Source organism: Epinephelus lanceolatus, chromosome 10 (assembly GCF_041903045.1).
Source record: "Epinephelus lanceolatus isolate andai-2023 chromosome 10, ASM4190304v1, whole genome shotgun sequence".
Taxonomy (NCBI): Eukaryota; Metazoa; Chordata; class Actinopteri; order Perciformes; family Serranidae; genus Epinephelus; species Epinephelus lanceolatus.
The window spans coordinates 19,493,263-19,517,221 of record NC_135743.1 but is presented as its reverse complement, the minus strand read 5'-3'; the positions used below and the strand labels follow the sequence as shown (position 1 = coordinate 19,517,221).

The 23,959-nt window shown below is 41.4% G+C and overlaps 1 protein-coding gene across 1 annotated transcript; it reads right to left on the bottom strand.

The window, feature by feature from the left end:
- Positions 1-619: 619 nt before the first annotated feature.
- On the bottom strand, positions 620-20,667 carry csf3r (colony stimulating factor 3 receptor). Its single transcript, XM_033639623.2, has 17 exons — positions 20,528-20,667; positions 16,187-16,276; positions 12,953-13,027; positions 12,462-12,758; positions 10,281-10,413; positions 9,974-10,140; positions 8,994-9,163; positions 8,697-8,847; positions 8,321-8,403; positions 8,001-8,208; positions 3,819-4,007; positions 3,499-3,600; positions 3,077-3,223; positions 2,853-2,993; positions 2,662-2,758; positions 2,503-2,581; positions 620-1,334 (listed from the first exon to the last, which is right to left on the bottom strand). The coding sequence occupies exons 3-17, from the start codon at positions 13,014-13,016 to the stop codon at positions 849-851; spliced, it is 2,514 nt and encodes an 837-aa protein (XP_033495514.2). The 5' UTR covers positions 13,017-13,027; positions 16,187-16,276; positions 20,528-20,667; the 3' UTR covers positions 620-848.
- Positions 20,668-23,959: the final 3,292 nt, after the last annotated feature.

Here is a 23,959-nt window from a genome sequence, read left to right as displayed (position 1 = left end):
TCACATGGCGGCACGGTGGTGCAGTGGTTAGCATTGTCGCCTCACAGCAAGAGGGTTCCTGATTCAAACCCAGGTTGGGGGAGCCCTTCTGTGTGGAGCCTACTTGTTCTCCCCAAGTCAGCGTGGGTTTTCTCCTTGTACTCCAGCTTCCTCCCACAGTCCAAAGACATGCAGGTTAATTGGCGACTCTCAATTGGCCGTAGGTGTGAATGTGAGCATGAATGGTTGTCTGTCTCTATGTGTCAGCCCTGTGATAGTCTGGTAACCTGTCCAGGGTGTACCCTGCCTCTCACCCAATGTCAGCTGGGATAGGCTCCGGCTCCCCCGTGACCCCAAACAGGATAAGCAGTTACAGAAAGTGAATGAATGAATGTCAGTTTTCAGTGGTAATTGCTCTAAATCATTAGCCAGAGAACAACGTTTTTTGGCAGCACATTAAGTAATTAGAGGTGTAGTGGTGAATGATCACACAAGGGAAAACCTTTTTTCTCTGTTTATACAGTTACATTTTTCTATTCAAAGACATTGTTGTAACTGTGTCCCCTTGGCATTAAGAAGTATTTTTTTGAAAGGTAACATATAACCACCACAAGACCACCAAGATCATCACAACATCAGATTTTTCTTCAGTATAAAAGTTTATTTTCTAAAACAGTGACATATCTACAGAGTGTGATGCAGACAGAGTATCATAATCATCATACATCAAAGTGATTTTAGTATTAAATGTTGCATGCATTTACAGCTGTGTGTAATGCTGAATCAACTTCTCATGATCAGCTCATTACAAACTCAGATCTACATGAACGTCACACAAAGCAGCTACATGTTTAATCAGCAAAGTACTTTTAGTCATTGTGAGTATCATTTAAGGATAATGCTCGTAGAAAAGGAAAGTCGTCCCACAGAACACCTGGGCCTGCATCTTCCTCAGGTACACAATCATGGCACGGTCCGAAAAAACACTGCTCATTTCGCATCCCGTCAGCTGCGAGGTTCTGATAGCACTTTGGAGTGAAGGCTTCTTCTGATTCCAAAAGGGGCTGCGTGGACTCAGAGCGCAGGTAGACGTGAGGGTCTTTAGGTGTGGGGCTGCTGCACGGACCAAAGACCACAGTGGCGTAAGGAACAGAGTCGCTGTTGGAACCGGAGTAGCTGGGGATGAATGGTGAACCACAAATGGACTCTCCCAGGTCACTGGTTTCCTCTGTGCTGCTCAACCACGGGTCATCGTCCTTTTTGTTGAGGTTCATATTCATAGGGAGGTCCAGGAAGCTCAGGTGAGACAGGTACATTGGATCGGGCTCGTCAGTGTCCCAGGGAAGATGGGAATCCTGCAAGAAACAAACAAACAAACAAAAGTCAGTGTCTTTAATTAGTAATCGCCAAAAAACCCCACGTATTTAAGGCCTTTATTTTGTCATGTATGTCACTTAGCATTTTCATGAATATATATTAAAGAGACAATTCATCCAAGATAATCAACAGACCTTGTTGTGAGCACTTTCATATGGGAACTATTTTCTCTCTACCAAACCACACCAGCTAACTGTATCACTGCACAGTACAAAATGTGCATCTACTGCTAGCTCACCTAGCACCACTGAGCTAGCTAACATTACAGCTCAGCCAAGGAGGACGCCATTAATGTTTACATCTTGCTCTCTCATGAGCACAGCCTCTTGTCCATGATGTCACCGGCTCACCCCTTTTCCTCGTTAAGGGCGGTGACCTTGTGGGTAACCTGTGAGGGTGTGGTGTGTACTTCATGGTGTATGTGGAGGGAAGCAGCTCTCATGGTGAAGACGGCAGGCGGCAAAGAGCGATGACAGTCAGCAGAATTAAGTGTCTAGATGAGCTCAGGGCTACTGTTAGACCTCATGAGAAGGCCGTGTTTATTGTTTTGCGGTGAAGACTGCAATAACGCCACTGTTGGTGAACAAATGTATTTTCTTGGTGCTTTGAGCACCACAAGCCATTTAGATCGATTATACTGGAGAGAAGGCAGACATCTCTACAGCTGATATCTCCCACACTCGGAAAGTCACACCAAAACAATCCAGATAGATAAAAAGTGCTACAAAAAAGAGGAAAAATATGTATTTGTGATTTGGGGGTGAACTGTCCCTTTAATTAAAGCAGCATTATTGGCAGGAAAAGAAGCTGTACACACCACCACTGACATATAAAGCTGTGGTGAATGTGTTAAAAAAAGTTGCTTGTTTGCACATCCTGCAGACGTGGTGCTACATTATCATCCATTTGGTGCCATGCTTGTGGCCACCTGCTGAATCCAATATTCCCTCTCCTTTTAGCTCTGTTTTGGTCTCCACCTCTCGAGGTAAATATCTGTCTCTTTAGCTGATAAACACTCCACTTTGTTCACCAGCTAGCTGCTAACTTTTACTGTCAGCTGTAGTGCACAGAGGATTTATCACAGCCTTTTTGCTGAAAACAGCTGCCTGCTGAGCATTTCATGTTGCACTGGTTAATTTTCCACACCTGTGTTGATTCTGAAGTCCATCTCTTGATGCTGCTATTAGCTGGATCTGGAACAGCTGGCCAAAAACGTCCCTTCAGCCTGCAAAGGGAAGAAAAAGTGTTTAGAGAACAAATGACATCCCAGCTTCACAGTGTGAGACGGTGTGGCGATGATCTCACCTCCTGTGGTTGGAGAAACAAGTCAAGACTACTAAGATGACCAGCAGGGACACGCCGACACCAGACACAGTTACAATCGTCACAATGGCGACGGCATCTGAGAGGAGAGAAATGCACCTTCTGAATAACGTCTGCACTCTTGATTTCTCTGTCACGTCTCTAAAAAGACACCGGCAAGCGATGACACCCACCAAAGGGATCAATTTCGAAATGGAATGTTGACCCATTCCGGCTCCCGCCAAACGTGCTGACCATCATGAAAGCCTCATACTGAGACACAGTGTTGAGGCCTTTTAGGACCACTTTCCTATTATCTGGGTCAGCATTCACAACTGAAAGAGAAGTCAGACATTAAATAGCATTAAGTACATAAGGAAGTGTTTTCAAAACAGTAAAATGAAGGTGTTTAACCTACCCTGAATGGGTCCTTTCTCATTCCAGTAGAAGACTTTGTAGTTTTGGATAAGTCCATTCCTTTGGTCTAACGGTATTTCATCCCAGGTGAGCTCAACAGGAGAGTACCAGAGCTTTTTGATGTGCAGTTTTGGAACCATGGATGGAGCTTAAAAGAGAAATCATGAGTGGTTATGAAAATTATAGTGATCTATTATGCTTCTGTTTTAAGACCTTTGGAACCAGCAAAAATAATTAATCATTTTTATCCACAAGAGGGCATCATTACATCATGTATCAGCTGTTTCTGATAGGTTGCACAATATATTTTTTCTTTACTCATGTGGATCAACTCTTTTCTCACTTCTTCAAAGTTGAGGCAGCCCCACTCTCACACCCCTGCCTGCTCTTTGTGTGATCCTCTTTGTGTCTTTGGTGACTTACCCTTTTGTCTTGAGTAGGCATTAACAGTCTGAGGAAGGCCTATCCCATCCTTAAACCTAGGATACACAGAGATCCCATAGGGCTTGTAGGGCTCAAGGCTGCCTATTGATGAGAGTGCAGAAGTTAGAGTGTATCAGTGCCCATAAGCTCCTAACAGTCTGTACACAGGCAGGTCGTGCACAGGAAAAAGAAGACCTTGTGTGAGAGTGAATTCTCTGGGTAAAGGATGAACACTAGATTAGGAAAACCAAATAAAAGGTGAGTAAAAATAAGAAGGACATTGATCTTGAAACCTGCAATACAAATACTATAAAACATACCTGTTATAAGAAGGCGTGTCTGATTTCTGTCTGTGATTTCAAACTGGGAGAAAGAGAGGTCTGATTGTAACAGAGGTCTCCATTCCACCACAAAACCAGTGAGAGTGGGAAAAACCAGGCTACTCCATTGGACCAGTAGGGATCTGTCATCATGAGGGGTGGCTGTGACTTCTAATATCGCTGTACGAGCTACAGACACAAAGCACATCACACACGTTATGGGGGAAATTCTATTAAACTGTATTATGTAGGAACCATTTCTACATCAGTTTAAAGATGGGGTAGGCAGTTTACGTTTGGCGTCACTGGGCAAAAATCCCTTAATAAACTCTGAGCATATTGTAATTCAAGTGGACTGAGAGAACATTACTTTTACTCCTGCACCTCCTCTTGGCTCTGTTTTCAGGCTTTAGAAAACCTGGCCAGTGATGGGAAACTTTGGCCAGTGACAGGTCGTTTCAGAGAGAGGGCGTTCCTATTGGCTGCTCTACAAATGCATATGTGTGTGCACGTCCTGTAGGTGAAAGTCTAATTCAATGGTAGACAAAGAAATTTGCCATTCCAACTTTGGCAACAACTGCCTACACTGCAAAGAAAAGAAAGAGACTTATCACGAAAGTCCTGTTTCCACCAAACACTTTCGGTATGATACCTTTAGAACCAAAAGTAACCCTTCAGACATGGTATCTAGACCCGAGGTCATTTAGCTTTTATGCCGCAAACTGTACCTTTAAATGTGGGCAGGGTTGTTGACACTCACTGCTCCGTCCAGCACCCACTGTATTTCCTCATCACTGGTGACACAGAGGGAAGTCTGTGCCTTGTTTATCGTCCACAGAACAAGACTGCACGCCAGCATTTTCAGAACAAAACAGAACAGGCTGCAGTGAGAGTCTCTCTCCATGGGTTATTTAAAAATAGCAGGTGTGTGCATTTAGTCCTTCTCAGGCAAGCTCAGGGGTTTAGTGTTGCTGGAGTCCACAGGAACGACGCTCCACGATGCTTTTCTGTTACTCCGAGTGAGGATTAGAATATATGCAGTTTGAATAACCCGGCTGAAATTAATATATATAAACGCTTGCAGATCCACTCATTACTGAAAGTGTATGTCATATAAAGACTAATGGACTGGTCAAAGTTGTCATAAGGAATATTTAAGGTGTGTTGATTGATTCACATCGTGAGCTCATGCATTAACTAACATTACAATTTAACGTTCCACCTTATAAGTTGCCAGCACTCGGCCCAGTGAATTAAGTTATTTTTTTCTCAGACTCCAGCTGCTGCGAGAGGCAGCAAAACATCCTTTCATTCTAAAGTAACAGTTTACTAATATATGTAAAACTCTCCACGATATGAACAGTGGTTACATGAGCCTCAAAACCAGCCACAACTCAGCCCTGAGCAGAGTGACCATCCGCTATTGACCAATCAACAGACTGCAGTGTTCACAGCTCCACCTTTTAGTACCAGATCTGTGTGCTAGATACCCCAACAGAGGGGGGACCAAAAATGGGGACTGTACGGAACGGTTCCATTGGTACCATCCACAACTTTTCAAAAAAAAAAAAAAAGCGTACCGAACTTAACCATATTGTCCCGTACTGCTCGGTGGAAAATGGGCTAAAGAGAGTCTAAAAGAGAGTCTGACAATAAACTAAACAAAACACATGCTGTAATGAAACTTATAAATATAATCAACAAGGTACTCAACAATATAATAGAAATTATGTATAATTATGTAGAATCTATGCTTTTAGGCCTCTGTACTATGTGCCACTAAGCAGACAGAATGTGAAGTAATCTTGCATTTTGTGTCTTGTTAGCATTTTACAAGCACAAGTGCCTTACATGACATCTACTCTTTGTCAGTGTGTAACAAGCTGTGAGTGCTTTACTTGATGCCCAAGGACATGACTAGATAAGATGACCCAAACTGCTTTGTCACCCCTCTGACGATGCTTGTTAAAGATCCCTGACCTCAGCAATTGTCAGTGAGTATATGTATCTGACATCTGTGTTCAGGGCTCACTATTTGCACTCAGCTCAGTCTTGACTGTTTGTTGTGAGTCCATCTATAGATGCTGAATTAAACTTACAGAAAGACAAGTTTCTCACACAAGTTTCTGTCACGTGTGTGTGTGTGTGTGTGTGTGTGTGTGTGGGGGGGGGGGGGGGGGGGGGGGGCTGGGGGGTCACCTGTGCACAGTCTGGCATTATAGGCAAAGCATTTAAGAGATAAAGAGAAAATGTTGGGAATAGTTTAGCCTTCTGCTAACCAGCGTCAAAGGCTCACAGCTGCTGCTGTGAATTCGCATTAAAGAAGCTAAACGCTAACAGCTTGTCCTTTGCCTCATTCCTCACTGCTATAGACCACCTCACCGGGAGAAGAGCAGGCAGCAGCTCCAGAGACATACCCCAAGACAGTGTCCGCAACAACTTGAACCCAGCTTGCATCAGCTCTGCGAGACTGGACAGCCCCGGATCAGCAAACTTTCTGTTGCTGCCATTACACAAGTAAGATCCAATGCTGCCACTGGCCAGCAGCTCACTGTGACACCTGGTGCTGGAGGATTTGTGCTTGCTGAACTTGAGCTCATATAGCCACCAACTAAAGGTTTGTCTACTGAGCTGCTGCCCGCTCTCCTCCTTAGGAAGCAGTCCACAGCAGCAAGGAGGGGGGTGGAGGGACTTTAGGGTGGCTAGCTAGGTATCTCTTGTCTCATTCTTGGTCTAATAGAGAGACAGCAGGGCAGCAGAGAGGGGCTGAGTGAATGCGCTGCAGGCAACTCTACAATGAGATAAGATGAAAGGGCCAGTGTGTAAAATGGGTTGAAAACCGTTGGAAACAGTGACATCAGTGGTCAAATTCTAGATTGCAGGGCTCACTCGCTCACCCCTCCCATCGGGTAAATGACAGTGGCCTTGTAGGGACAAAAAGCCTTGCGCACAAGTTTTTCAGGAGTAGGTCTATCTAGCGACGAGGTGTATGTTTATTTAGAAATCTAAACCATGTAACGATATTGTAATGAATCCCTCATGAGCAGGAGACCAGAGGAGCGTTCGGGAAAAAGGCCCGTTTATTTGAGCACTCCAGAAACTCCGGTAACACTCCACTCCATCCCAAACTCTGACTCTTCTGGCGTAACAGACACACTTCATAACTTTACACACATACTCGTTTACCATGCTAAGTGGGGACCCCCCTCCCCTCTCTGCTCCGCCAATCTCCAGCCTGCACACTGACTGACAGCGTAGCCGGTAAACAGAGCTCAGCTGTTTATTTAGCCTAGCAATATCTCTGGACTATAGTAGCTGCAATGGACAACTCTGAACGCGATTTTGAAGAGTTTCTTGTAGCGGACACAGACCCAGAGCCATACCTGTTTGAGCCGGAGCATACAGATGAGGAACTCCATGTGTTTGATGCTGAGCGGGCAAGAAGAGAGGCTGAATGCACAGAATGGGATTCGGTGCTACTGCTACCATTGTTGGGGAGATATATCACCAGGAGGAAAAGCGCCGCAGAGAGTGCATCACAAGGAGTGAAGTTGCATCTTCTTTTCCTCGCAGATGACGGTTGGGGTTCATTCTCTCCTGTTGCGTGGTAAGTGTGGTCCATTCGCAAACTTTATAACTAAAAAAACTTTTCACTACTCTCTATTGACGAACTACTAATACTCTCTGCTGTTTCCTCCTCCTTCTTCCTTCCTTCCGCTGTCTTCGTTGGTTCATTTATACACGCGAAACGCGTTCTCTGGCTGGCTGGATTGTCCACTCGGTCTGCCGTACATACATGGAGGTGCAAGACGGCGATCTCTCTAAAGCAAGGCCCTTGCTATATATATATATATATAAAAGCATAATTATAAGGCTACGAAAACCAAACAAATTTTATTTTATAGCGATTATACACTTGTATAAACATATTAATGGGTAGAATATTCAGATTCAGATTCAGATTGACAATAAACCATGCCAAATATTACACACTGGCCCTTTAAATAAATCAATGTACGGGAAAGACTGAGTTACTGTATGAAGCATGTACATATGCCAGTGGTTGTCTGGTCGCAGGGTCTGAGGACAGAGAGGGGAGAGCTGCAGGAGGAGGGTGTATTTTTGCCTTCTCATATCTCTGCCTACCCCAGCTTTAAGAACGTTCAAGGTTGTCAGTTTTACCTTTAGGTGGGTAAATCTGAACTTCAGTCGGGGAGGATCTCCCTGCGGCATTTACAGCACTCAAATACACTTTCTTCGTTCTCTTGGGAAGCTGGAAAGTACAGTAATTCCCCTTTGTAGAGCACACCTTTCCCTTTTCACCTGGCAGCCTCCTCACTGAGACAATGTATGACACATTTTGGCCGTTGGCGTGGAATTGTTTTGATGGCTAAAACAGAAAAAAGAAAGGTGAGAGGATATTTTAAAGGCAGACCTCACACACTCAACAGAAAATACATCAATCCGTGACAGGTGTCAAGCAACATGTGATGTGTGTGTACCTTCCAAAACAAGTGTATGCTGAGTTGCTTGTGCATGTGATCCCCTGATACATTCATCCACGAGTCGAGGCGTCCAGTGGGAGCTGAGAAGAAAGAGACGGCTGTCAGCTTAGCCGCTCGTCAAAGCCCTGCACTTCTCTTCTCACTCTTTAAAAACTGAAACTTTCCTATATAAGACAGGTCTATGGATTCACTGCCAGGGTGTGCGGCACAACTCAATACATCAATTCAGCCCTGTGCTATAGAGCAAAGCAATGGGAGATGCAGAACACGACATTAGCATATATTGAAAAGACCAAGATATGGAAGAAAAGGCAATAGATTGGAAAATGTTAGAGTGACTGATTATGTCACTCTGAATTGATCTCATCCCTACCGCTCTCCAAGGTGACTCCAGACTGGCTGCTGCTCCATTCACTCCAGGGGCTCTGCTGGTATCTGACTCGAATCTGGGCGACATACTGGGTCCCATGGAGAAGACGACACAGGTCCACAGATCTAGTCGGTCTCACCCAGATCACTGGGCTCTAACACATGTTCCAGAGCAGAGATATGACTTCAGGCACACACATTATGAGTTTCAACCTTGTGATGCTAACCTGTGGTTTCTTGTAGCTGCTGTATAAACAGTTAAAATTATGTTTTTATTGACACTGGAATGATATGTACTCACTGGTTGCTCATTCCACTGGTTGCTGCCAGCAGTCTTAAGTCGGACTCCCAGGTTCAGACGGTAGTTACGCATCCAGGCTTGCTGCTGAGATAATCTCCAGCTCAGCCTTAGGCAGCCATACTTTTTAGGCACAGCTTGAACCCCCAGAATTGCTGGTCGGTCAAACTTGGCTGTAATAAAACAACGAAGCAAAAGCTCTGATGTGATTAAGATGTACTTTATGTTTTCTTCACAGTTCCTTTAGGCTTTCTGATCCCTGCAGGAAAAATCACGTCAGATTCGACCCCCGTTTGTGCCTCCCATTACATTTGAGAGAGAAATCCAGAAGGTCATTTAACAACACTTGGAGCTGGTCTGATTGTATTTCCAGAATCCTAAAAGACTCCCACCATCTGGCTAAAAACATATCCCATCTGCTGCAAAATAAAAAAGATTTTTAACCATCTTCTCAAGCTGCGAGAAAACATCTCCTGATCCGAACAAACAAACATGGTGACTGGATTTGACATAAGTCCTCACTTGATTTGTACAACATGAAATTAAGAAGCTCTACTGTCAGTTACTATAATCATCTATATTGACATCATATTAATGCTTTCATTTAAAGTAACGTTATATTTTTCTTTTGTCATAAAAAAGGAGGAAGGATTTGTCATTTCCAGCTGCCTGGATAGAAAAAATATACGTTTCAACAGGTGGAAACGGGTTTACTTTTTTGTTTTTCATGTGCAGTGCAGGTTTTTTCATTCAGATGGTCAAAAGGATGAGGATTCAGGGAATTTCTTTAAAACTGCAGTAAGAGGTCTTAAACAAACATCTAGGTTTAAAAATGGAGTAGAATTAAAAGACTACTGCACCAATTGTTTAAAAAAGGGTAAATGACATCAGATTTAGCACAGTCCCTTCTGGAGATAGAAAAAAATTGAATAAATAAATAAATAAATAAAATTCAATGGATGCATAACTCCTGTATTTCACACCTGCACTGAGGGGTTCCAAAATGATCGGCGCAGAGGTTGCTTCTCCAAGTTCATTCTCCGCCTTCACATGTATCTCCATGTCCGAGAAGAAGACGAAGCCGGAGCGTGGGATGGTGTAACGGTGGATTCCTGGTAGCAGCTCGTAAGTGTTGTTCTCGTTTGAATCCCTGGAATGAGGAAACAATAATGTGAGAAACCCAGTTGTGCAACCTCACGCACATATTTTGTAAATGACACTTTGCCATTCCTGAAAACAGAGTGATGTTTGCTTTCTGGTAACCGTGTCAACGTGTCGGCAGAGCGTTACCGTATCTCGGTGTGGAGGGTGTACTTTGTGGGCAGGTGGGTCTTCTGCGGTCCAGGGTCCCAGCTGCAGGTCAGGGTGTTAGGGTTGGTAAGGTTTGTCTGACAGCTGAGGTTTTGTGGTGCTTGAGGTGGATCTACAGATGAAAACAACAAAGTGAGGAGGTTTTTTAATGGAGTTTGTTACAGGTTAAGTGGACAAGTGGTAAAAGTTGAGAATAAGAGGTCTTCTGTCTGTTCCAGATGCCCGGCTGAAAAATAAAGGGGACTCTTTGCTGTTAGGGTCCCGAGACTCTGGAACAATCTGCCTGAGGAAATCAGGTCGGCAGAGTCAGTGATCTCTTTTAAGTCCCTTCTTAAAACATACTTAAATTGGAGAGCCTTTCCTGATTTTACTTGGGTTTTAAGTTAATTTAAATTGTCTTTTACTTCCTCTGATTTTACACACTAAAGTGTTTTTATCACTTATCACTAAAGATGTTTTCACGTCTTGTCTGTTTTAATTATTGACACGTAAAGCACTTTGTAACTCTGTTTTGAAAATCACTTTCAGTTCATTTATATACATGGTCCCTGACAAGTAATAAAACTAAAAACTAATCATCTGCTGATTTTATGCACTTTTCTTTAATTAAAGGCGTGAACTCGAGCCACATAACTTGGACTTGAGTCAGACTCAAGTCAAAAATTTGATGTCTTTAGACAGGATTTGATAAAATCAAAAAAGGCTTGCAACTCGACCTGGACTTTCACACCAATGACTCGTGACTTCACCTGGACTTGAGCCTTTTGACTTTAAAATACTTGATACCTTCCCCTCAATCCCAAAGATTAAAAAGTGTTATTTGAAAATTAAAATTAATTTGCCTTCATTCTCTGAATCAACTAATGTTAACACTATTTATTCCCAGAAAGTCGACACTTAATTCCCCACTCCCACAACATCAAATCAAGCTGAGGGGGCCAATTAAAAAAGAAAACTACAGATACAGTGGTCAACTAAAAAACAAATTGCAATAAACAAAAGGTGCAGGTACAAAATTACAGATGATTACCTGACATACTTTTACAGGATGGCTTTTTTTTTAAAACAGTAAATCTGTTCGGTCGACTATTTATCCTTCTTTATCAATTTAATTATCTATTTATTTTTATTACACTCTCTGATTGATCTGGTCTTAGCCTATGTTCAGCGTTTTTACTGCTATTTTTATCCTGTCGGTGTGAAATATTTTATTTTACTGTGTTTTTATAAATACAAAATACATTTTATCATTATTGTTATAAGTTCCAATTTTGTTCGACATTTGATGTTGCACAAAGAACAGCAAGTCGAGGCAAACGTTGATATAGTTACTGAGCTAATGCTAAGCTAACTGCTAACTTGTTTTAACAAATAAATCCAAATTTTAAAGAAGCATTCATGATTTCTCTTGATGCACTTGGACAGATCAAGTACCTGGGGTCAAAGGGGGGTTCGGGTCTTTCAACTTCAGACCCCCTCACCCAGGCGACCCGACCAGGAGTGATCAATTCCCCGCCTGTGTCCAAGAAGCATCAGCCCACTGCTTGTCCCCAATAATCCACAGCCATCTTGACGCCAAGCTTCTGAGGCTCTGCTGATGGCTTTCATTTTGCGCGCTCCAGTGATGCCCAGGAGGCTGTAGGCCTTGCATAATGATCTTCCCGCAAAGCCCCTGCTCCCCACTTCAATGGGTACGCAAAAATGCAATCTTGGCATTACTTTTATTGAGGAGCGCTTGTGACTTGTGACTTCCAAAACAAGGACTTGGTTCCACCTCTGCTTTTTATGTCTTCAATGGAAATTTGCACTTTTTGGACAATGTTTAAAGTAGTTCAATTTAAAAAGTGCGGCTTCGTTTTGATGGGATGCATCAATGTTCTGATACAATCTTTGCTGCTTTTGCTGTAAACTTCTAAAACGTGCATCTATAAAATTATAAGATCTCTTAGATGGGTGAACAAAAAAGATACTTTTAAGTTAATTAAAGTGTTCAGTGTTTGGAGTTTTACTTTCTATGTATTTTATGTTGAGCTCAAACCAACACTTTAAAAGTTCCCCTTACTTAAAAACAATCCACAGATTCACAGTTTTGTCTGGTTTCACTGGTGGAACGTGATCATTAAAGAACAAACATGCACAAGACGTTTAAATCCTCCTTACATCCGCCTCTGATCTCCACTCCTCCGACTACTTGAAGAAAAGAGGCCTGGACACAGCAAGTGAGGAACTCCCTGGTGTGATTGAAGCTCGGTATAACAACCTCGGAAATCCTCCTGCTCTCATTGGCCACGGGCCTGCCGGGGACGAAGCGATCGCCGAGGCGCCACTCTATGTGAACAGCTTGTCCAATAAAGAGAGGGCAGCCGTCTCTGATGACACAGGTGGCTGTGACGGGTGACCCCAAAGGCACCACCAAGCTGGACGTCTGGACCTTTGCACATGGCTGCGTGTCATCCTCTGAACAATGAGAAATTTAATTTAGATGTGGCACGTTGAAGAGCATCTTAATTTTAAAATGCACAGCTCTATATTAAGGTTTGACAGATATCTCTGAGGAAAAGAAGAGCAAGGTGTAATAGCAATTGTCTAGGTAACTGCTGGTGAGGTATTTCCATTTAGATTTGCTATTTCATTCAGAGAGGAACACTCACCATTTCTCGCTCCATTCACAAATGCCACAAGCGTGACAATCACTGACACCCATGTGGATATCATGATGATAAAACCTGTTAGGCATCCACAACAAAATGCGTTAGTCTTAAATTACAAACTCTCATGCCCTATCAAAACAATATTTGAATTGCTGTTCCTTCCGAGCGACACTGCATTGTGTGAGGGAGGTACTGAGAGCGATAACGTCTATCTGTTTTCAAAGACATCACCAACGCCGTGATTCAAGTGGTTGGCATGGCGGCGTGATGTGAGCAAGGATGTGATCTCCATAATGCATAATGTGTAGATAGAAATGGACAGCGAGTGAATGAATCCACTGCCTCCCAACACAAACAGAGAGAAACGGGCAGTGTCTGTGTGAGGTGTTTGTAGAACACTGACACCTGTGAATATAAACATCACTCATGACAGCTTGGGGTCCACGTTTATGTAAAGTGATCACACTAAGGATGTGATATTAAAGCTGTGGACAGGATAAATAAGCATACTGTATCTCTCCTCTTGCACCATTCTAATAGAGCCATAAAACTCCTCCAAGCAGACAGGAAGATTGTAATTGCCGGTTGTTAGAAGGTAACCAGCCTTGTTGGGCGTGTGCTCCGTAGCTGATTGGTCATGTCAAATGAGCAGAAGACGGGAGCTTGTGAGCTAAGCAGATGGGTGCAATGCTCCAGCATATTGTTCTTCTGATATTAAAGAAGATTTTTACTGCCGGAGAGACGATCTTCCACAAAACTAGGCTGTCTATACAGTAGAGAGACACAAATACTTTTGAAACTGGTGTTACGTTATTAGAGAAAACAGAGAAAAGGGCTGTGGCATTTGCTTTTGAACAAGAGGTAGAAAACCTACAACTACCAGAATGCACTGCACCTGTTTAAAAAGAAAACCAAACCAAAATTCAACAGTTTTCTTCTTTTTCGTTTTAAACCAAAGACAAAAAATTAAATCACGTGGTCACTTTGTTTTTGCTGCCAAACAAAATTCTCATTTGGTGGAAGGGAAGTGTAAAAAAGTCAAAATAAAAGTTTTTTTTTAAACATTATTAATTACAAAGTCAAAAGAGCACATCATATGACATTATGACTACAGACTACAGTATTAAGTAGGCCTATGTAACGTGTTGTTAGCAGGGCTACCACAGTTAAGTGAAGACCAAGACTCACTGAAAGCATCTGAATCGTTGGTTTTAAAGTACTGTTCTGTGCTCTTGGAATTCTACTCACTTAAAAAATTAATGGAGGTATCTTTAATACAGAATAATTTTGCCTACAATGCAACCTTTCCTAAAATACTGCTGTGCTGTAAGATGAGTTTCATAACGCTCTCTCGCCATTTCTGTCTCTCTCTTGCTGGTCTTTGTCTGATCCGCTGTCACTCTGAGCTAGATCAAATAAATGATTCATAGCTGATATGTTATTATGGCCTGATTTTTACGCAAGAAATACTGAAACTGTTTTAAATAAACAATGGCAACTTCTCATATTTGCTGAGAACGGGTTTTGTGTAAAAGTAACTGAAAGCCAGTACCACAGAGACGCCTGTTCCGAATGTACGCGGCTGAGTTCAGTGACTGGAGCAAATAAAAGCCTGGGCTGCTGTATAGGATAAACTTCACCAAGAATTAGATGACTTTTTAGAGAGCGAGAGGCCTACAATAACCTTACTCACAACACGTTACATAGGCCTTCTTAATACTTTAATCTGTATTAAGGATAGACCGATACATCGGCCGGCCGATATATCGGGCCGATATTTGAGTTTTTTTACTTGTATCGGCGTCGGCCGATACGCGCGTGGGTTCGCGGATTTATTTTTCCCTGGCATGATTTACAGACAGGCATCCACGGGCAGCTCTGTGTTGCCGGAAGACCCTGCAGCGCACATGCAGCGAATCCTACTGTGTACAGTAGTTGTTGTTTTATTTATGCTTCAGCTTAAATATTTGTTTATTTTATAAAGACATTACTGGAAGATTTAAGAGCACTGAACTTTTTTTTTATTTGAATGTATAATAATATTCTACCTGTTCTACCTCAACTTTCCATCTTGTTTTAGTATTTTTTACTGTTCAATAAATGTTTCTTATTTTAAACTTGAGACTTGTAATATTTGTTATCATTGTGTCATTTTTTTTGATGTAAATTGAGGGAGCAAAAGCAGTATCGGCCCCAAATATCGGCTCAAGAAAATCGGCAGTCCATAATCGGTCATCGGCTAAGGGTGATGGAAAAAAATTGGTATCGGCATCGGCCCTAAAAAATCCATATCGGTCTATCCCTAATCTGTATTCATAATGTCATATGACGTGCCCTCTTGACTGCATAATAAATAACTTAAAAAGACTTTTATTTTGAAGTTTTTTACACTTCACTTCCGCTTCTGGTCTGTCCACCGTGTCTGTTCCAAATGAGAAATGGCAAAAAGGAATCAGCAAAACCAAAATGGCCATTTTATTTTTTCCCTTTTCATTTGGCAACAAAAAACAAACAGACCACGTGATTTTGTTTTTGGTTTAAAATGGAAAAGGAAAAAAGGAACTGCCATAAACCAAAAAAGTAACTGCTTTGGATTGTTGTTGTTTTTATTATTCTGTAACGAAATTGGAAAAATTCGTTAAAATGAAAAACAAGAAAACTGTTGAATTTTGATCTGGTTTGTTTTAAATTACAAATGAATTATGAAGTATCCAATCATACCCTGACCCCCGATCACTAAACACTCCCACTGGTGGATGACGTAATGCAAGTTGCCCATCCTAAAACAATATGGTGGCTGGCTGGTAAAAAACAATCTCAAATTAGAGTTAAAGGTAAGCTTAAATATGTTTCTGAGGACATCTTAAGCAAGAAATAGGCAACGCAGTAACAGAATTTTGGTTCATATTGAGCTCAGTATTTTCAGTATGGCGGCCACCTCTTTATCACAAATTCTCATAATACAGCCAAACAGTGCACTAAAATGTTCCTGAAGATATTTAAGGTAAATATTAGGCAATACAGTGACCACATCTTGTTTTATATTTGATCAATCCTGTCTAATTTTACAGTTTGATCAAAGTTTGGTCTAAGTTTCACATTTCATGTCATCTCCCGGATTTTCCCTGAAAATCGCTGATGTATCTCTTCAAGTCAGTAACCTCGTTCTTAAACGCAAGAATCAGTTGCCTCACATCACAAACACAAGTTAATCTTCAGGACTGAAATACTCACCATTACGCAATCATGAAAACGTTGAAATTCAGCTGGGCTCTGGTTGTCGGCTCACAAGGCAACAGACATGCCTTCACAGCATTTTTGTGTCTGTGTGGGAGGAAAGACAAAGCAATTACTCATCTGTAATAACGTTGAAATAATTAGTTTCTTAGTTTCATTGTTTATATAAATTAGTTGCTTGATCGATAGAAAGTGGACAATATTTTTTCCCTATTAAAAAAAGCTCATGAGGTTTTACAGTGGAGGACAAAGTATTCTGATCTTTTACCTCAGTAAAAGTACTGATACCACAGTGTAGAAATACTCTGTCACAAGCAAAAGTACAAAAGTAATAGCATTTATATACACTTAAAATACCAAAAGTAAAAGTTCTCATAATGCAGAATGACCCATTTTAAAATAATATATACTACTGTGGTACTGGATTATGTTTTTTGGTGCATCAGTGTGTTCATCATTTGAATGTTGCAGCTGGTAGAGGTGGAGTTAATTTTAAATACTCTATAAAGTGCTGAGCAGCTCAGCCTATAATAATAGTGTATGACTGATTTGCAAATTTAGACTACTGATACAAAATATGAGTAAACTAAATAACTAGTAACTAAATTTAACAAATAAATGTAGAGGAGTAAAAGGCACATCTGCCTCTGAAATGTGGAGTAGAAGAATAAAGAAGCATAAAATGGAATTTCCCAAATAAAGTACAAAGTACAGTACTTAAGTATTTGTACTTAATTACATTTTACCACTGAGGATTTAAGTGGTACATCTTACATACCTGAAAAACCAACATCCAGGCACAAGTAAGTTTGAAGTGTTTCACATTCACCTGTGTGAGAACTACTGCACATGAAACAGCATTTCATGTGTGATATATTCACATGGGCGTATGTGTTTTTTTCACAAGTGAAACACCCATGATAATCCACCCCTGACCACACGACTGTTTAGACATTTCACAATATTTTTCACATTTAAGAAAAAAACAAAACCAAAAAAAAAAAAAAAAAGATTTACTTTTTTGTGAGATTAATTAAATGTCCAGTGTGAAGGATTTAGGGGCATCTATTGGCAGAAATATGATGTTCATGACTGTGTTTTCACAACCCAGTCTCTTGGGCAGTGACTTACAGCGTCAGACACGGACGATAAAAGGCGTCTTTTAACGTCAGCATGATAAACACACAGCAGCGTAAGACGGAAACGCAGCAGGACAAGAACGAAAGTTAAAGCAGCCAAAGTCCGAGCAGGGTGGCCGTGAGGGATGGTCGATGGATCAAGCAAACATGGAGCTTCACCTGGAAGAGCGGTGTTCACATCCCATAAGACTACAAAGCCAAACCCTGTTTTTTTTTCTTCCTAATGTTAACCACGTGTTTTTGTTGTTTAAGTGAAAAAAGGTCATTTTGCGGTTTTGTGCCGATGTAGTGCATTTATTGTGAAAGAAACTGTATGTAAATGGTAAATTTCCTGTGAAAACGGAAGTTTATTTTGAAAGAGTCTTAGACTTAGACATTATTGTCCCCAGAGGGGAAATTCTTTTCCACAGCACCACAACAGTTTGACCGACATACAGAACAGAACAGACATCATTGCACATACACATACACAAATTGCACAGGACATTTGGACAGAGACAGAAACAACATTACATACTTCACCTCAGTTTCTTGTGGGATCTATTGTTCAATGCCACTATGGCTGACGGGATTAGGCTTCTGAATAGACGAGCCTTCACGAGAGGACAATGCATGAACTTGACACGGTGTCCCAGAACGTCAACAACCAACACACCCAGGGTACCTTGCACGTCATATCTGGATGTGGAAAGTCCATGACCAAACGTCAATATGTGACGAGGTCATGAGAATTGTTGTGTTTTTGTTACCTCTGAGAAGCCATTTATATCTACACATAGAGCAGGTCCTCTTCCACAGAGTTTGCCATGTCGTTCTACAGTAGCCCAGAATGGACGAACCAAACACTGGCTCTATATAGGGTCATTCGCATTTTCATATTGGCCACTGTAGTTCTCCTACAGGCTTGACACACAGGAGAAATGTCAGTTCTGCTACCTCACCACTAAGTGCCTCTATATCCTACACACTGGACCTTTAAATCGTTTCAGTGATTATAACTGTTGTTGATTCCTGCTTCTCAGATGCGAGGATTTCTGGCCTTATGTACTTGTGCATTTGACACATTTGGATTTTGGATCGTTGGTAAACAAAATAAGCTATTTAAAGATGTCAGGTCAGGCTCGGGGAAGGCATTTTTAACTATACTATATTAATAAAAAAAATAACCATCATTATTACAAAGATAATCTTGAGTTGCAGCTGATTTGCAGCATGACAAGCAAAGACAGCTGCTGAAATGTGTAAGTGCTATTTCATGTATAGAATTCGGTACAGTTATTATCATCTCAAATCATAATTCTAAACTCCATCTTTCACCACAGAGGATCAAACATGCGACTCATTAAACGGTGATAGAAATATCTCTAACTGATAACAGCACCCATATGTTACTAAGAGCTCAGCAGGAAGGAAAGCTCTCATGTGTTATCTGATTTTGTGTCAGATGACACATTGATTTTTCCACGAGAGATAAATTTCACATGCTTGGCATGCTCACGTACACACGCATGTGAACACACAGACAAACACACAGATCCAGTAAGTGAGACCACAGCATTGAGAAACTTCCTGTGGTCTTGTAACACCCTGCCTCGGTCTCCCTGACTGAATCTGGTGAGAAATGGAAGAATCCATCGTTCCTCAGGCCAAAAAAGAAAAAAAAAAAACACGTTGGCAACATCTCCATTGTTTATTATCAACAGACTTTTGAGAGTTCAGTTCAGCTTATTCTTTAAAGGTAAAAGGAACCAATTGAGATGATTTGTTATTACATTTCCATTAAGTCCCGCTTGCAAGTATTTCTGGCTGAGAACAGCTCTATACCTCTGGGCACAAACGTTATGTCTAGACTGTCAAATTAGACGAGGAGGCAATACTTTAATAATTTGTAACTATCACGCAAACTCACAGTCAGATCGCTGCCCTCAGCCCACAATAACCCAAGTCTGCGTTGACGCGATGTGAGAGAAATGGACTCTCTCCCTGTTCCCTTATCAGCCGTGTGCATAAAGGCCTCCATTTTCCCCACTTTCCTTTTTAGAAATTCTGCTTACTGCTAATAGGTAATTGCCTGTGGCTCTGACAAAAGGCAATCGAGATAAAGAGCGAGGGAGAGAGGAGATTTGCTATTTAAAATTTAAATTTAATGTGTATTTTGTCAACAGGCACAAGTTATACCAGACAGTAAAAATGGCTATTTTTAAGGTGTGTTTGTTCCTAATGTGTTGATGCAAATATGTTACCTGGATTCATTTGTGTGTCTCACTGTGAGTCACTTGGGGCAAAGGGACATTTTGCTATCGCCACCATATGTTTCCTTATTCGTTGCTGTTGGGGGTGACAAAACACCCACTTTCAGGATTTGGCAATATCCTTGACACACTGCGATGACAAACCTGCCACTATTTCCTCTTTTTGGTCTCAGTCTTCACTTTGCTTTAAACAAGGATTCTAAAATGTGTTAAGGAAAGCTACGTTTTTCTGTTTTTAGACGCGTATAAATCACTGAACCGTTTCTTCAAGGTCAGACATGGTGACTTTTTGTGTCAGCAGTTGTAAAATTCCAAATAACTAAGGAGGAAAGCAATCTGTTTCATATCCTCTTTTTAAATGGATGACCAGATCATGAACATGTTTTCCATAGATTAACACGCCATCATTACGTCCATATTGATCATTTAGAGATGTCACAGATCATATTAAGACAGCTTACAACTCACAAAATGATATTTTGCCTAGAAATAAAGCAAAAAAAGACATTACACTATGTTTCTATCTTAAAACTCTGATAAGTTTCACACGTTCTGAGCATTAAACTTTCAGAATCTGTACTTTAAAAAGGCTCATCTTATCTTAGAATCTTTAAATCCTAAAGATTTGAAGATCCTCTGTGGTATTTCATGTTTGTTAAATGCACTGGCGTTATTAGACAGGAAACTACAAAGCCTTATAAATGGCACAAGTACAATACAGAGCGGTCCAAAAAAATCTGATTAAGTGAATGTTTTCAATGGAATTAAGATGAGCTGTCCCAAAGTTGGATCAGGATGCAGCTCTCCAGGCTGAACCCCCGTGTCACTCAGGCACAAGTTTTATGAAGTTTTCCCTTCCCAATCTGGCACAAGTATCAAAATGAAAGGAGCGGTAAATCGCTTGATGTGAAGATAAAGGAGAGCCATCAGAGAGGTTTGCCACTCACCGCACAACAGCTGCAGCAGACCCAGAAAGACGAGAGGCTCTCATCAGCCCTGATAGCGCCAGATGAAACGGTGCGGCTCAAAGCAGCTCAGATTGGAGGACATATGTGTGTGTTCGCCAAGCAGAGGCAGCACCAACAACAGCAGCAGCAGCAGCAGCACCACCAACATCCTTGTTTTGAATTTGTGAAACTTCACTATTTTTCAGGAAGGGACACATGACTGATGGGGCCCAGTGCTGGGAAGAAGAGTGAGGTGGTTAAAGTTGGGGCTTTGTCAATGGAGAAAAGTTGAATTGTTCAACTAAGCATGGATCAAATCTGGAACAATTTCAATAAATCTTCACAGGTGATACTGGACATTTAAATATAGGCTACATTATGCTAGTGTTGTCAAAAATATTCATTTAGCAATACATATTGATTATTGATTGATTATCAATTGACAAATGTTCCAAAAGGTTGTTGCATGCTGTTTTTACTTGGTGCAATGCCTGCTTTTATCAGCTGCTGATTTAACAGTCCTTTTTTTTTTTATATTTGTATTAAACGTGTTTTGAATTTGAATCATGTGTGTTGAGCCTTGTCAAAGCAGAATTTCTGTCACTGTTGGGACGGACAATAATTTTACATTTTTTGTAAATTCAATGTAAATTTTCCCCTATTGTATTTCAAAGTTGATATTTTTCAAGGTACTGAATCGAAAGTAAAATTCCAGTATCTCTAGACACTAGATTATACTATATGTTTCATTTGTGATAGCTGATGGAGTAAGAACAGTCATTACATCTCAGTTTGAAGCAATCTCTGGACAGGTGTCTGGCCTCTGCTTGTGTGAGAGTATGGAGGCATTTCAACTTCATTTAATGGTCTGTTCCCACAGGGTGTTAATACGGCAGCTGTCAAACACCCTACAATATGACTCCGGGGAGCCGTCTTGAGGAATGCAATAAGTCTGGTTCAGGCTGACCCCCCTGTGTTGAGCGTGACCTTTGAAGTAGCAGATCTGCTGTTTCACCGCGGCTGCTTCAAAACGCAGTCATCTCCCTCCCTGAGCCTGCCCAAGCCTTTGTCAGCATGGTAATAGAACAGGCTCTTAAATGGGATTGTAAACTGTGCCTTGACCCCCCAAGGGCACTTGAAACTACTTGCCATATCACGTTTATTAGCTTATTAAATTGTAAAATGATTCTCTGGCTGAAGCCTCATTTAAAATGGTGTGCGAGCTGGTGAGCCAGTGAGCTCACCCACTCAACTTTTAATCTAACGGGCGCATCCCTGCTCGGTCACTCCGCCACTCTCAAGAAAACATAATGGAAGCTAACTGTTAATCAAGAGGCCGCTGGAGGAGGAATTAAATGCACGCAGTGGTAGGTTTGTGAATAGGAATCAATGGGAGAAAAGAGGAGCAGTCACTAATTAAAAATACATTAACTGGTTATCATGCGTTGACATATTTTGCTTGATCTTTTTTCCTAATCAGCAGTAATGAACGAAGTGCTCTCCATCCACTGGGTATTACATGCTACGTTTCAGTGAGCAGTAAAATTAGCTTAGGGCCCCGAAGCTAAGTTGAACTGATGAAGCTTTGCTAGGTTTGATTACGGTTCTTGTACTGTACTTAATAGAACGCTGTCTCCTCTTTAGATTCCTATTCACATTAAAGATGTGACTAACCCCGAATTAGTCACTGCTGGGAATATCTATCTACTATTATACAGAGAATTACAGTAGTTAACTGCAATCACAACCGCTGTAATCATGGCTTCTGCTAATCATGGAGGCTCACACTCAAATCCAAAAATATTATGGCCCAGTGCCTTCTTTGGAAACAATGCTGTCCCACTCCACACAACCCCATGAGGAAAAATCAATACACTGTTTTTTCTTTTTCTAATAAGTCATGAACGTGTTTTCAGATCAGACCTTTGACCTCAGAGCTGTGAGTCAGAGACATTTATATGCTATTAAATACTCAATACCAGCCTCACAGCTGTAGTTACTGACTCCAGGGGGGGTGTGCATGAAATATCAGCTATTATATTTTCTTGGTAATAATATTTACATGATAAGAAATGTTTTAATTCATTTTAATACCCCAATAATCAAATCATCAGATGTGGCTTGCTATATGCTAACATCAGCAGTGAAAATGCTAACATGCTGATATTTAAGAGGAAACGAGTTTTTTTGTTTTAACTTATCATAATGAAGTGAATGCTGATGCACAGTGTAAGCGCTACAGAAAAATGACACCATCATCATTTAGACTGGTTCCCTGTAAGCTTTGCTTTCACTATGCTATTCTGTCTGCCAACAGGTACAATGGTAGATGCTAGAATGTATCCACTGAACGACAGTGTTTTGCCTAGTTTTGCCTGCTTGTGCTGTGATTGGCACATGCTAACCCTAACCATGACCTCTTTGCCCTTACCCTCAGGACCTGTGTCCACCGCAGCATTTCTAGTCAACTGAAAACTGCAGGTGGTCCAGCTAGGAGCGCTTGAGAGCTCTTTGGAGGCGAAGCATTTTTTCTAGTGAGACGCTTTGGTTGCTGTGATACAGAATATCCACAAGTACTTGCTGTGGATGAAGGGAAGGCTGAAGCAAAAAAAAAAGCCAAATGTGCAACGCTCAGTGTAGAATAGATGGTCAGCGCCTTGTCACACTACTTGCTTTGTGTAGCATAGTGTAAATGCACGGTGTTCCCACTGCAATGATTTTAGAAAAAAATACACACGCCTCATGAAAAAGTCACTTCTGTGGACATGGCCCCTAACTGCCTCTGACCTCGAAGCCCAGTTACAGTGAAAAGTCACAGCACAGTGAGGCGGCACTTGGCAAAACACCTCATCTGTTGAGTACATTCTAGCATTTACCCAGGAAAATGAAGGCTCAATTTATAGCACAGAGGAAGTGCGTCAACCTCGCGTGGGTTTTCTCTGGGTACTCCGGCTTCCTCCCACAGTCCAAAGACGTGCAGGTTATGTTAATTGGTGACTCAAAATTGCCCGTAGGTGTGACTGTTGTGTGAATGGTTGTCTGTCTCTATGTGTCAGCCCTGTGATAGTCTGGTGACCTGTCCAGGGTGTACCCTGCCTCTCACCCAATGTCAGCTGGGATAGGCTCCAGCACGCCGGTAAACCCCTAACTTGATAAGCAGTTATGGAAAATGGATAAATGAATGAATGAATGAATGAATGAAATTGGTAGCTATCCCCATTTACAGTGGGGGTGGAATAACTGTGGAAACTGTAGTTATTTGGCTCTGAGGAAAAAGAAAAGTAACTTGGTTGTCTTTGCAACAGTGGTGCCCATAATACTACTTGAGGGTGGGAGGGTGAGTTGAAAAGATGGTTCATTAGTTCATTAGTGTTGCAGGTATTTCATCATAAACCAAAGTGATGGAAAACTTAGGACTTGAAGGTGGTGCTA